The 15,070-nt window shown below is 52.2% G+C and overlaps 1 protein-coding gene across 4 annotated transcripts in view; it reads left to right on the forward strand.

The window, feature by feature from the left end:
• Positions 1-15,070, forward strand: part of LOC149366099 (rho family-interacting cell polarization regulator 2-like) — a 146,030-nt gene that overhangs the window by 58,089 nt on the left and 72,871 nt on the right. For 2 of the 4 annotated variants that reach the window (XM_089548499.1, XM_089548508.1), the window contains exon 1: positions 11,706-11,986. The exons of 1 other annotated variant lie outside the window; for it this stretch is intronic. In XM_089548499.1, the coding sequence (XP_089404625.1) occupies positions 11,908-11,986 (79 nt within the window). In that variant the 5' untranslated portion in view covers positions 11,706-11,907. Of the gene's footprint in view, positions 1-769; positions 861-11,705; positions 11,987-15,070 lie in introns of those variants that run through there. One more of the 4 variants, XM_089548516.1, reaches the window with a different exon arrangement.

A 15,070-nucleotide genomic window follows, 5' to 3' on the forward strand; every position in this document is an offset into this window, starting at 1 on the left:
GGCGCGCGCGCGTGAGCGAGGAACCGCGTCTTTGTTGTACAAGAGCTCGTTTGTTTACGCGCAGGACACACCGCTGCGGCCGGCCTGTCCGTTTTCTTCTTCCTTCTCGAGAAAGTGACCCCCCCCCCCCCCCCCCCCCCCACCGTTCTTCCATTCCTTTTATCTTTCACTGCCTTCCTCGGCGTGTTGCGTTTAAAAGGATCGGAAAGGATCCACCCGTTTTTGTCCTACTCTTTTCACGGTTCCTTTTTTGTTCGTTTGTTTCCGTGAACAGCACTACGAGCCCGCTCCATATAGAGAGACACAGGCTCGTGCCTCTCGGCACCTCTCAGGACGCTTTCGTATCTTTCATTCTTTCGTTCGTTTACTCAAGTCTCACAGCCTGACTTTCTTTGTTTATTTTTCGTTTTATTTTTGTCGTTGCCCACTGTTTTTCGTTGATTCGGGCTTCCGTCGCTCAATTTAGATCGCCCGATCGGGACCAAGAGTGACGTCACCGCTGGGCTGTTGGGCTCCTGACGCCGGAAGAGGGGCGAGGTATATATGTGTGTGTGTTTGTGGAGCGTCGTGTCGCCCCCCCCCCCCCCCCCCTTTTTTTTTTGCTTCCGGAGCTGATGGGTCGTTCGGTTGGCAACCCCCCCCCCCCCCCCCCCCCTTCCCTTCTTTTCACCGCGGGTTGTTTCATCTTCCTTGACGCCCACGCCTTTTCCAGCTTTTGAAGGTCTAACCACCTTTTTTTTTCTTTCTTCTTCTTTGCCTCCCGTTGCAGATGCGGTGACGTCTGAAGGCAGCGTGCGCGTTTGTCCGGGTGTCGCACCCTGGTGTTGACGACGCTGCATCGAGGGATGAACGTCGACGACGTGAGTGTTCGACTGCCGATAATGTGTGCGGTGACTGCGTTACTTGTGCAGTTAGAAAGCATCGCGACAACACGAGGAGATTGCTTGCTCGCTTCAGGAAAGACGACGAAGCCGGGTGGCATACGCCCCTATAGTCGGCTACAACAACAACAACTATAGTCGGATGCAAGTCAAGAAAAAGGCGGCCTTTCGCCTTCCAGACAATGGCGTCGGCCCATAACCTGCTAGCGTGAGTAGGGTGACAATGCAGGGAGGGGACGATCCCCTTTCATCTGTCACTCCTTGCACTGTAACGCTAGCGTGTTCATGATAATCGGCCGACGCCATTGGCTAGAAGGGGGGGGGGGGGGCCTTTGTCGGGGAAAAGGCGCTTTTTTCTTGAGTTGCACCCAACTATAGGAGTGCGTATGCTTACGTGGGCATCGATTAAGACGCTTTAATGGGAGCACTGAGAAAATTACTCGCAAGTGGTAGGTATTTAAGCGCTGGTTCGATTCATCCTTCTAAGCCAAATAAACGTCACGACGTGCGGGATGGCCACAGGTTCCGACGTGTTTGTCTTTGGGAAAAGACATTTTTTTATTCGCGAGTGAAAATCGAAAGGCAGGCACCTGCGTTCGTCTGCGCTCTTGTTCCTACCGCGCAGTTTTCTGTTTATTAGTAGAAAGTATACTGCTTCTTGTTCGTACCGCGCAGTTTTTATACTGCTCGCAGAATTCAAGATCGAGGACGGTGAGCCCTTCATGGTATACGTTTCTGGAAATGTAACACCCTGTACAGTAAGTGGATGTAAGCTGTAATAAGAGCCCATAGGCGGTTCAGTCGGTTCATGCACACGTATAGCTCTGCGTATATAGAAGCTGCAGTCGCGAGCTCTGTTATTGTCGCGTTTCATCCGTTTCCTGGGTTGTACTGGGCCGAAAAAAAAAATTCAGAGGGCACTTTGACGATCAAGTGCGCGAGGCGAAAGCCTTTCTGCGCCACTTGGCTGCTTCTGTTGCTGACTGAATACTGTTTACGAGTGGCGCCACCAAGGCGCCAAGCGCATGCGCAGTAAGGAGCGACTCGAGCGCCACCAACCGTGTGGTGATCCAATTACCAATTAATACCTAATCATCCATTACTAATTATCAATTATGACTAAGTACTAATTAGTAATATACAATTGCTAATTAGCAGTACTAATTAATGGCTGATTACGAATTAATGGTTGCGACATACTGTGCCTCGATGAATTCACTGATTTCTGGTTCCAGCGTATTACATCACTGATGACGTCATCGGGATAGTTGGCAGCTATAGTGTGACGGATGGACGGACGGATTGGTGAGCCATTAACCCCAGGCGGCGTTTTCAACTGCTCGTCTATAAACTGCCGCATGCCGCCGTCAGCCGCGTGGGCCGCGGCAAACGCGTGACCACATTCTGAATGATTAGAGGCGGGCGTTTGGCTGATAACATCCCTTGCACACAGCTGCTCTCGATGTGGCCCAGTTGGGTGACGCGCGCAACGTGCGACTCCGTCGAAACGCGGAAGCTCATGCCAATAAGCGCCGTCAGGTGGCGTGAAAAACACTGCGGATGTTGGGTGCGGATGCGCCTTGAAACTGCTTGCTCGCTGCCGTCGCCTCCGAGATCATCCGCCTCCGAGATCTCCGTAAGCCCGCGGATGATCTCGGAGGCCATGTTGCTGCTCTCGCTAGTCTTATGTTACGGCTCTGCGATTGCTTCGGTAAACTTGAGCGCAAATTGTCCGTATATGAAGCCCTGGAATACACACATTGAATGACCTGCTAGAATTGCTTCCTTATCGCTGTTGAAACGCCCTCTGCTTGAGCTTGGTCCTCCGCTCGAGCATCGTCTTTTCAAAGACATCTACTAAACGTCCGAAAAGGTTATGACACTGCCGATTTGCTCTTAACGATAACGTTTTATCTTAGTCTCGCCGTTTGAACAACGCGTGTCGTTTTATTAACCGCTTTTACTTGGCAGCAACAGGTTGACTCTGAGAGTGCGGTTCGCAGGCGCTATCACCGCTTTATCAGGTTCCCGCGTTCTTACGAGGAGCAAAGTGTAAAAAAAACAAACTGCATTTCGAAAGGTAACCCTCCTCTGGCGAGCGATATGACTGAACGGCCGTCTGCTGTGACGCCCATGTAATAAGCCCATATATATGAACTGCACTTATTCAGTCGCTGTTAGGTGTTGTTGATGTCAAGGTGTCATTTAGACCGCGCTGACACCAACGATAATAAAGTTTGTGAGCAAGTTTTACCCACTTACGGGAGCATGGTTATCTCCGGCGCTGAAGGCTGTTTATCTTTAATTGGATGTGCGGGGTAGTGCTAACAGAGACAGAAAGGTGGCGTGATAGGTGTTACGCGTTTTTTTGTTGTTGTTGTTCGTGCTAATACCTTAGAAAAAAATTAAGACGTAGCAAATATCCGGAAGTGGAGTTCTGTACCGAAGGTTTTCCTGGAACATGGTTCCAGTCACTCTTCTTCCTTCCAGCCACTGACTCCTGGCTAAGCCTTGATTTCGGCTCAGAGTTTCGTATCGTATAAGTTGTACGTCGTCTAAAACGCTAGGCATTCTTCTCCCACCACTATTCCATTATAATCAGATACAACTCAAATAAAAAGCGGCTTTTCCCCAGTCAAAGGATCCCATTCCAGCCAATAGCGACGGCCGATTTTCATGAACCTGCTAACGTAACAATGCAGGTAGTGGCAGATGAGATGGTAATGTCTCCTCCCCGCATTGTCACTGCAATCCCTGCATTGTCACCCCACCAGGGTCATGAAAATCGGCCGTCGCCATTGGCTGGAAGGAGGCACTTTGATGGAGAAAAGCCGCTTTTTTTCTTGACTTGCATCTGACGATTATCGTCTGCTCTTTTTCTTCCTGACCTGGCGCTATACAGTTAGACCGATTTGCCGTCCTGTTGCGTATAGCGCGCCTTGCCGCAACCCTTTCCGCCCGCTCCTTCCGTGTTTCACGCTCCCGTTTCGGCCCGAAACCCTTTCCGAAACGATCCTTCGGGGCTTCGCTCGTATATACCGTTCTCTTTATTATTATACCGCGCCCGTATTCATTTTGTTGTTGCCGCTGCTTCGTTGCTCTCTCGCCTTCACTCTCCTGCCACTCTCGGTGGGAATCCCATTAGGCCTAATGGGATCAGGGCCGGCAGGATTCGCTCCCCCCCCCCCCCCCCCTTCCTTTGAGTGGATGCTCAGCTCCGGCGCGAGCGGCCGGGGACCTTTTACACCTACCCCGAACACGCGCGCTGCCTGCGCTTTCTATCGTCCCCGCTTTGTTTGCGCGATATATATACATTCGGGTCATAGCTTCCCCTGAACGTCCCGGCGGCAGCCACTTTTGACAGGGACTGTGCAAAGCGCGCCCGCCGCTCTGATCGACGTGTCAATAAACCGGCTATAACTATCACACTCCGTCCTTCTTTATGGCTACCATAGTATATAGGAGATTGCGCCGCACGAGATTGCGGGTTTGCGCTTGTTTGATGTGTGTATTTTTTATACCCTGCCGCGGTGGCTCAGTGGTTACGGCGTTCGGCTGCTGACCCGAAAGACGCGAATTCGATCCCGGCCGCGGTGGTCGAATTTTGATGGAGGCGAAATTCTAGAGGCCCGTGTACTGTGCGATGTCAGTGCACGTTAAAGAACCCAGGCGGTCGAAATTTCCGGAGCCCTTCACTACGGCGTCTCTCATAGCCTGAGTCGCTCTGGAACGTTAAACCCTAATAAACCAAACTATACTTTTATATGTGGGGTGGCTGCATGGTTGTCAATGGAAGAGAATAAGACATTGCACGGGAATCCTTTTTTTCGAAATAAACAAATAACAACTGCGTTAACAGAACTTGTGAAAAGCTGCTTCTTTGATTCACCTCATGGTCAGCACTGTCCCCGGATCGGACAGCTGCGGTCCTTCACGTAGAAATATAAATAGCTCCTCTCTCCCGCTGATTCCGCGGTTTAGCACTGTTTCATCAGGGCACGGTCTCCTTCCAGTTGTGTTTACTGTGCTGACACTGTGATTCTATGCAACGAAAGCGACGACAGACATTATGATAGCGCCTCTTGATAGCCAGTCGCAACAAAATAGGATCTTTATTTTAGGACAGGTAGAGTCGACCTTCTCGGATCACGTGCCATGGTTGCCTTTATCAGGAGGCTGAAACTTGGTGACGTCATTCCTGCCCTGTTTTTAAGATCAGGCAGCTCATTTGAAGCATAAAGACCACGTTCGTGCAGACACGTTCGTGCAAAATGCCTGCAAGCGGCTGGGGAATGCCTGTGGTTGTTTGTGGCAGCGAATTACAAACATGCTTTGCTGCGTTTGGTAAAGCTTTGCGTCGCTTTCGGGTTTGGGTGTAACATTCGGCCGCCGTCGGGAATCTGTTCCTTCTTTGCATGTTTATGGAGACATGTTCTATTATAGGGCTTATCACCCGAGGCTGAAGCAGTATCAAACGCGCAGCGATGCGCCATTCATTCGTTATCAAGCACAGACCGAACAGAGTCACTTTCTGTACGGTGGTAGCCATTTGAGCGCGGTTGCATACAGATAGAAGCAACGTGAAATGGAGAATTCATTTCGCGTACTCAGAAAACCAAAATTATTTTGCTTCCGCGTCGAACTTGGACGAGTATATGGGGGTTCATTTGTACGCACGAAGAATACTCGAGATCTTGGGTAGTTAGTATTATTTTCCTTCTTCCAACCATGGAGTAGCCTTCGGTTGCTCGCTTATGCGTTTCCTCTCGTTAGTACCTTTGCGGAAGGATGTACAAATGGCTTAGCGTTTCCGAGATACCTCTAAGAGCAGAGTGTAGCTCAGGATGTCGCTGCTTCGAACTTCCTGTAATATAATGGCGGATTGATGCGTCCGTCCATTCGGAACACCTTTATGTTAGTTCTTTGTTGTTTTTTTTTTTTTTTGTACATATCGCGGGGTTCGTAAGCACACGTCTGTTCGATTCGGGGCGCGATCCCGTTACGCGTGTTTCGGCGATTCACCGGATGACGCGGATCACGCTGGCCCGACGTTGGCCCGACGGATGTCGACGTTTAGGCGCGGAGCGCCTCCGCTGCTGTCGTTGGCGTCGCCAAACCGCGGCGGCGTTGCGTCGCGTCGGTTCCGCTCGGGCGTGAAAGCGAGGCTGGATCCAAACCGTGTATGCGGCTGTGCACGCGTCCGTGGCGGCGGCGATGGAACGGCGCCTCATCCGCGACATCCCCCTCCCACTCTCACTCTATCTCTCCCCCTTTTATCCCCGTCCTCCTCGTTCTCTTTCTGCTGCTCGCATACTCAGTAACCGAGCAGCAGTATTTATAGGCTACAGTGCCCTCTGGGGGGCGATGTCAGTGCACGTTAAAAGATTTCCAGGTGGATAGAAATTATTCCGGAGCCCTCCACTACGGCATCCCTTTCTTTCTTTCACTTTCACCTTCCTCCCTTCTCTCACGACGAGGTTGAGTTGTCCACCGAAAAGTGAGGCAGTTTCTGCACCTTTCGTTTCCTCAAAACCAACTTTCAATGTTTATGGTTTATGGGGGTTTAACGTCCCAAAGGGACTCGGGCTATGAGGGTCGCCATAGTGAAGGGCTCCGGAAATTTCGACCACCTAGAGTTCTATAACGTGCACTGACGTCGCGCAGTACACGAGCCTCTAGAATTTCGCCTCCATAGAAATTCGACCGCCGCGGCCGGGATCGAACCCGCGTCTTTCGGGTGAGCAGCCGAGCGCCGTAACAACTTTTAATTTTTAGGCTGCAGAGCCATGGCTTCAGCTGAACCTAGGAGATCAGTTCATGAGAGTGTTTCGCTTTTCAAGAGGAGGATATCATATCAGATTGCGCGAGAATGGCTACTGCACGCGTTGCAAAATTTTCTCGAGCTGCAATAATAGGATTACGACAAAGCACAAACAGTGATGGTATAGGAACACTGCAGGCACCTTTGTCCTTTGCTTGTTCTCCGGCGCAGAAAAAACAAAAACAAATAAATAAAAGAGTGCTGTGCTCGCAGGTCATGAAATGGTTTCTGATCCAGTAATGCTACCACTGCGCCGAGCGGTTACAGCGCTAAGAAACTTCCGCGTTAGTGTCCTTCGCGATGTTCCCACGTCCTTTAGCAAACCCTTTGCATCATCTATATTCGCTTTCACTCCCTCTATTCCCCTCCCCACATGTAGAGTAGCTAGCCAAGTCCGTTATTCCTGGCTAACCTGTCCCCCTTTCCCTTCAACCCGTCCCTCTTAGCAACGTCGTCACACGCCGCCTTAGTCTTATCGCTGTGTATGGCAACGGTGCAATCTGGAACCGTTAACTATACTTAACTTGTCATCGCCAAACAATTAACCCTTCGAATTGGCGATCCCATGGCTATATAGATAGCGCCATCGCGAGCTACATGGCTTCTGTATCGCTGCACGCTTCTCCATAGGGAAAGGCGAAGCATGGTCGCTTCTATCAATCGGCTCGGCCCGATACGCCATTGTCTTCGCTGGGCCCCTCATTACGCGAGGTTTTCTCGGCTCCGCGCGCTGTTTGTTCGGCGCACGGAGGTGCAGGGATGAGGGGGGGGGGGGACGGCGACGATGTGTGGTGTGATGGCTGTCGCTATACAGCGTCGAGATCCACGCCGTCGCGAGTTTCTCACCGATAGAGAGAAAGGGAAAGTGTGGGAGTGAGTGAGAGAGAGGCGAGTCTTCATCATCTAAAGTCCCCTCTTTCCTTCCTTCCTCCCTTCCCTCCTAGCCCTCAAGGTGGCGTCGTCAATTTGCCCCATGGCGACAGCGCCATCGAAAGCGGAAGTGCCGGGCCGCGCACGCGGCAACTTCCGCATAGCTGCTGTGACTTCGAACAAGAGGAAGGAAAAAAAAACGCGCATTGTGTGTACAACGCGGTGTGGTGGTGGTCTTAATTTAACGCTATACCGGCCACTTATCCGCCCCCCCCCCCCCCCCCCCCCTTTTTTTTATGCTTCGGATACACCTCCTGGAGCTCAGGGAACGAATGATTCGCTTGCTTTCTTTCTTCCCACGAGAGCCAATTAATGTAGGCCTTCCCTCTCCCTCCGAGGAACATGCCGCCCCGGGAGGGGGGGGGGGGGGGGAGGGGTAGTATACACCGGAGATAAGTAGAGAAGGAGGAGGGGGAGGAGGAATAAGCTGCCTTTTAACCAGCGTCCTTGGATGGAAATTAAAGCGGCTGGGAGACGGCGAGCGCTGTTGCTGGCTGACGCGGCGGCGTCAGATGTCGGCCGATCGCGCGCCGGCCGACCGGTCGTCGCGCCGCCGTTTTTTCTCACGCGCATTTACACGCTGTGGACAATCGTTCTCGATGAGGACACCGCGGCGGCATCGCCCGCAAAGGCCGCCGCGGGCAGCGAGCTTATAGCTCTGCTAAAACACGTGTAGGGAACTCTCTCTCTTTACTTTCTCTCCTCCTCGTTCCGTGGCTCGTTCCCGCATCATAGCGGGGCTTGTTGTGCCAGCCATTGTCTCGTCGCGCGCCTGCTCTTTGTATGGACGTCGCTTCGTGGTTCAAGGAATGGCGCCCCCCCCCCCCCCCCCCCAACCAACACCACCGCCGCTATACCACTTTGTATGCCGCTGGTGCCAGCTCGAGACGCATTAGTGTAGCTACTCAGTGTATATGTATATATACACACACACACACGTACGACTGGAAGTATTTTTTTTTTATGTATACTTCACTTTCCCACCTTGCCTCGACTTCTCCTCCTCTCCACTTTCCTCCTTCGTCATTCTTCCGTACACGCGTGCGCGATGTGGGTTACGTACGCGCCGGGGTTAACTCGCTTACAATGCAGGCGCGTAGTATATGGCGGCCGCGCGCATCACGCGTTGCTTTTTTATTTGATTACTTTTTTTTGCTGAGCGTCGTCGTTGCAGTGAATGTATAGTAGACGCATGTGAGAGGACGCCCGCGGCACGCACTGTGTATCGGCGGCGGTGCCGCGCCAAGCGTGTAATTGCTTCCGTGTCGATTTCATCGAGAGCCCTGTGGTTTGCTAGCTGCTGCTTGCGCGCGGTGCGCGAATCGACGCCTTTTCGTGTTTTTTTTTTCAGCACGCGTTGCCCGCATCACACGCTAGCGAGCGGAGGCCCTAGAAGTCTGCCCGCGTGCGCGCGTAGATTCCCTTTGTGTCAGGGACGCGCGGGGCCTGCATTCCTTGGCTGGGAGATGAGCTTCTTTCTTTCTCTCTCTCTCTCTCTCCTCAGCCTCTTCCTCCTCTCCCTGCCCTCCGAGAATCCTTGCGCGGACGTACCCCAGGTAGGCAGCACAGTCTAATCTCGCCAAGGACGCGCGCATCTATCGGAGCCGGCGAGGTCGCATGCCATGGGTTCGCCTCCGTTGTAATCTCTCTCGTTAGTTAGGTGCGGTGTTGCGCCCATTGTGGAACATTGTAACACTGTTGTCAAGGGAGGTTACTTTGTCTCTCAGTGACAACACAAGGACGCGCGATTCTGCATACAGCGAAAAAAAAAAGTCAATAGAAGCTCTATAAAGGCCTGCAGATCTTTTATGGTTTACGGGGGTTTAACGTCCCAAAGCAACTCAGGCTATGAGAGACGCCTTAGGGGAGGGCTCCGGAAGTTCGGCCACCTGGGGTTCTTCAACGTGCACTGACAGCGCACAGCACTCGGGCCTCTGGAATTTCGCCTCCATAGAAATGCGGCCGGGATCCAACCCGCGTCTTTCGGGTAACAGCTGAGCGCCATAACCGCTGAGCCACCGCGGCGGCCTGCACATCTGTTACTAGTCATGTAAATGGCAATGAGAACATGTGTGTGCTAAAATACGCTTAAGTAACAAAACTCGATACTTTGAAGTAGTTTAAAGAACAACTTGGATAAACACCCACTGCAGGGCAAATACCTCTCCCAGTCTCTCCAATTAACCCTGTCCTTTGCCAGCTGCGGTCACCGTGTCCCCGCAAATTTCTTAATCTCATCCGCCCACCTAACTTTCTGCCGCCCCCTGCTACGCTTGCCTTCTCTTGGAATCCACTCCGTTAGCCTTAAGGACCAGCGGTTATCTTGCCTTCGCATTACATGCCCTGCCCAAGCCCATTTCTTCCTCTTGATTTCGACTAGGATGTCATTAAGAAGTGGTGAGGAGTACTTGCCGAAAAAAGCTCCACGGCATCTTCCTCCAAATGAAGTTGACCTCCACGCTATGGTCTTGTAAGGCTGAGCTTGCTTCGTCGCCTTGTAGCGCCTGCATGGTGCACTCGTGTTGTTAGATGGAATAAACCTATACCCAAGACCAGACTGAAGTCGCTCGAAGCTCTCTCCGCGCAGTTTTGAAAGGTCGGATCAGTGTGCACCACTCCAAACAGAAAGGAGTGAAAAGTGGAGTAAAGTCCTCTAGCGCACACCCGCTGAAAAGGGAGTATCTATACTCTCTTACTCCCTTTTACTCCCATATAGGTGAATTCGTGTTTAGAGTGTGTTTCTGGCCCGTGTGTCTCGTCTCCTGTTTTCATATGGTTTATCAGCGTAGTAGGTTTTCGCCAACTTGATACACCTTCGTGTTGTGATGCGCTCACGTTTTCTTTTTTCTTTTTTGCTGGAACCTGGAAGGAAAACCGGTATACGCCTCCGCTAGTACGCCTCCGGTGTGCTAAATCTTTTTTTGTTAGGTTTAGCATACCGGAGACGTATTAGCGTAGACGTATACCGGTTTACCGGACGTCCCTTGCGCATGCGCAGTGGCAGGGGCGGGGTACCAGGCGGGACCGATACACCGGTATACGTCTCCGCTAACACGTCTCCGGTATGCTAAAAACGTCTGTTAGCTAGTTTAGACGTATTTTAGACGTTGTTAGACGTAATGGCGTAGACGTTCATTTGAGGCATATGTCCTGCAGTTAGCGTGGTTAAGCTGATGTTGATGCAGGTTTGCTGGTTGCCTGCTGCGCAGCGCAGTGGCAGTTGCGTGGTCAGGTGCGGTGCTCACCTGACACTGCGCATGCGCAGTAGGCATCAGCTGATCCGGCATGCGCGTGCTGTGATACGTCTCCGCTATACTGAAACAACTTGGCGTTCCTAACGGATTTCCATAACGCCCGAGAGCTTCTGCAGTGCTAGGGGCTTTCGAATCTGCAAGACAAGAATCCTTCGACAATTATCATCAACCCAATTTTCCTCTACGAGATCAAGAGGGGATATCAACTCTGCGCATGCGCTAGGAGCAGTGACGTCACACGGCGCACAGCCGGCGCGCCGCCGCCGTCGCTGCGCGGGTGACTAAGGTGCCGCCGCCGCGCTCGCCAGTTGCGCATGCGCTGTAGCGGCGCATAGCTAGCGTGCCGGGGCCGCCGCCGCGCGCTCTCCATCGCCTCTCTCTCTCTCCTCGTTGCTTTCGCAATACTCCAGGTTTAACCAGAGCTAAACCACTGCCATTTTTTTGCATTCCAAGTTCTTGCCTGCCTTGTCATCCTACTGCTAATCTGTCGTAATCGCAAGATTATTATTGCTGCGAGAAGGCGTGGTGTTGCAGCTCTACGTATAAGTAGATTGCTCGCCGCGGCCGCCCTCGGAGCGGCCGATTAGGAGCGGTATCTAATCTACTTATACCGTCACCTCAGGCTGGCTTCAGGCCTGCCGGTGCTCGGCGGCGGCGGCGTTGTGTACGTGTTCTGTCGTCTCTTGAGCGGTTTGTTTCAGCTCCGTCAGGTAGCGCTTGTGACGCGCAAGTTCCGCTTTTTGTCTTGTCTATGGAAACCCCCCCCCCCCCCCCCCGGTGTTTCGATCGCCTTGTCGGCGTTGTCAGGCGGCTCATTTTAGCGGCGTTTTTTTGCGGTGGTGGTTGTGGAAGCAGCTATAGCCGACGACGCTTTCGTCCCGGATGCCTGTGGTGTAGGTGCGCGTTCTTACCAAAGGAATTTCGCGAAGGTCGGATATATTATACCTGCGTGCTGCCAGCCGTGGTTGTCGACTTTGTGTGTCCTGCGGAGTAGTAATTTGGATCTTCATCGTCGGTGTGCATGACGTCACGGGATTACGGATTCCCAGCGGCGTGGGATCAACCCCTCGGACGAAGATGGAAGTCGGTCCTGCTCGTCGGTAAATCCGCACCCCTGATTTTTTTTTTCTCGCCAGAGTCGAATTGCATGCAGCCATCTGTTTTCGCACTGTATTCAAGCGACTGAAGTCTTAGCGGTGTCAGCGCGGGTTTAAAACTAAGTTTAAAAAAAGAATTGCACTGGTGCCATTGACGCAAGGCAGCTTTGCGATGGTGGTGTGTGCTGCGTGTATCTAGGGGGTATGTTGAATAAGAAGTGTGTGGATGCGTTTTCGAGCACTTCGTAACCATTTTATAAGCTTGATGAAGCGTTTTGCCCTCCAGTAGTGACCTGTTTTATCTCGGTCAAGCTTATGCAGTGGTCTTGCTGACATGGTGAATAGATAATCACTGTGCGAGGACTGATTACTGCTCAGGTCTTTGTTCGGCAGATATCTACCTGTCGCTTCGGCTGCTTTTCGATAAAGAAGAAAAAAAAATGTGGCTGGCTTTTAAGTGGCTTCCGAGAGTTCGCACTAGCATTGAGGGTACCTTGCGGTTGTGTGCTTGCGATCTGATCACGACGTTCTGACCAGGCTTTCGATAGCTTTTACTGTAGCTTAATGGTTATCGGACTCTACACTCACAAGTTTACAAGAAGCCGCGGTGGCTCAGTGGTTACGGCGCTCGGCTGCTGACCCGAAAGACGCGGGTTCGATCCCGGCCGCGTCGGTAGAATTTCGATGGAGGAGAGAATAAGAGGCTGGTGTACTGTGCGATGTCAGTGCACGTTAAAGAGCCCCCAGGTGGTCGAGATTTCCGGAGCCCTTCTCTACGGCGTCCCTCACAACCCGAGTCGCTAAGGGACGTTACACCCCCCTCAACCTAAACCGGTTTGCAGTTCGCTTCCTTATGTTGGCTTGCTCGGTGATTACGTCGGTATGCCTCGCATCTTGCGCAATTTGGTCTCAGCTGAGCGCTGCTTGTCGCCTTTATTGAATGCCCTTCTCGCTGGCTTTCGGTGACGTTTTAGTAAAGCAAACAGCGAGAAGTCGTTCGGGAAAATATTCTTTTAACCGTGGAGGTTTCGACGAACCGCCAAGATGTGGTATAGCCGACAGTTTCTGTGACTGCTCATGGAATGCCGTTGCAAGCTTTAAGGATTACAAGGCCTTTTGGGCTGGCGAGCAATTTTTAAACCTTAACACTGCTTGGCTGTTGAGTCTGAAATATCTTACGAATGATTCCAGTAGCGACGATGGGAAAGAAGGGTGTCGAGGACTCCGCTGCACGGTGCGTAGGAGTCTTTAGCATTTGCTTTAGCTGCAAAACGTTATTGCAGTCTCTTATTGCAGCTACGGTTCCGACGCGCATGTGGGGGTTCTGGTGGTGACTACACTGTAGCTTTCAATAGTACAACAACTTCCACTGCAAGTTGTATGTGCGTCACTGATAACTGGAGAAACCGTCAGCGCGTGTATTCAGCTGTCGTTGCAGAGGTGTTGTGACTTTTATAAGTGAAAAAAAAAAAAGTTCTCTCTCTGCGACATGACTCACATTACGCATACAGCGGCGGTGGCCAAAGTGGTCAGTGGCCGCTCTCCCGAGGCCGGGTCTTTGGTGTCGAGTCACTTTCCAAAGGGCCCTCTCCAAGATTGCTCTCTGGTCTGGTTGCAAACCCTGTGCAACCTCGCCAGTTTGTTTTTTCTTGCCCTCCTGTTTCTCCTCCCGGATGCTTAATGCGTTGCCCTTAGCCTCCTCTTTTCACCCCCCCCCCCCCCCCCCCCCCCACCCACACACACCTCGCCACTGTATCTCCTGGAGAGGCCACGTTTCGCTATCAGCCGCCGCTTATCTGGTCGCCGCAATTAGGCTCATATTCCCCCTCTACGTGAGGGTGCGCAGTGACTCACAACGTTGCCGACGGGAGAGCGCGGTAGCCGCGTGCATAAAAAGAGAAGCGAGGCAGTAAAATCATCCAGCACTTGCACCAGTGCCTGCCCTCCGTCGCTGCGTGGCTCCGACCCTGCGTAAAGAACTCGGTTGGACTAAAGTAGCGTTAAAGATAGGAAACAATGGCTGTTTTCAGCGAAAAGGCGGTGGGTTTTAGTGAGCGCGTCTTTCCGGCCAATTACTCGTTTAGCTTAAGTAAAACTTTCGTTTGGGCGAGATGGTTCAGCTTTGAACGGGTACATGCTTGCGCGAGGAAGACGGGACAACCAAGAAACACGTCGTGTGTCGTGTGTGTTTCTTTGTTGTCCCGTCTTCTCCGCGCAAGCACGTACCCTTTCGTTTGGCTTGAAACGTTTTGCAGCTGCTAAAGTCCAGTATAGCTCAAGAACGAATCAGCTTTTCCCCTTCAAAGGATCCCCTTCCAGCCAATGACATCGGCGGATTCTCACGACCTTGCTAGCGCCCCCCCCCCCCCCCCCCCCTTCCATAGTCGGGGATAGTCTCCTCCCTGCATTGTCCGGTCTCATGCCTGCATTGCGATGCTAGCAGGCTCCTGAGAATCGGCCGACGCCATTGTCTGGAAGGGGGGGTCCTTTGGTGGGGAAAAGACGCCTCGTTCTTGAGTTATATCCGACTTCAGCATATTCGCTGTCAATCTTGTGACTGATAAAAGCGAATGTCTCAGGCAGGGCCAGCGGTAGACCTGGTTCGTGTGCGCCACTCAAAAAGAGCGCGATAGGATAGAGTTCTTACGGAGAGGAGCGGGGCTGAATCTAATGGTTTCGCATTGGCGTGCCTTTTAAGTGGCATCCTTTGACCCCTTCTGTTTGTCTTTCCGCCGGATCAACACGCCCCCCCCCCCCCCCCCCCCCCCCATTATTTCTCTTTCCTTTCTCTTCTCTTTCTCTTTCCAGGACCAGCCACTGAAGCGGGTGTCATTTTTCTCGCGTCCAGTGGTTGGGCGAGCGGTTGTCGGCTGCCTGAAATATTTTTTTTTTCTTTTAATTCGAGCGCTCGTTGCCGTCGCTATATAATAGCACGGTCGTCGTCTCCATTTTTACAGCCTGCCCTTGCAGCCTTGAGTAGTCTGTCTCTAGACGGGAGAGTGATATAGATGAGGATGCAAGGAAAAGGGGGGGGGGGGGGGGGATACTTAAATTTTGTCCGTAGTCGACTTTGGCAATTCCATGCAG

This window comes from Amblyomma mixtum, chromosome 1 (genome assembly GCF_055824585.1).
Source record: "Amblyomma mixtum isolate Tamu chromosome 1, ASM5582458v1, whole genome shotgun sequence".
Classification (NCBI taxonomy): domain Eukaryota; kingdom Metazoa; phylum Arthropoda; class Arachnida; order Ixodida; family Ixodidae; genus Amblyomma; species Amblyomma mixtum.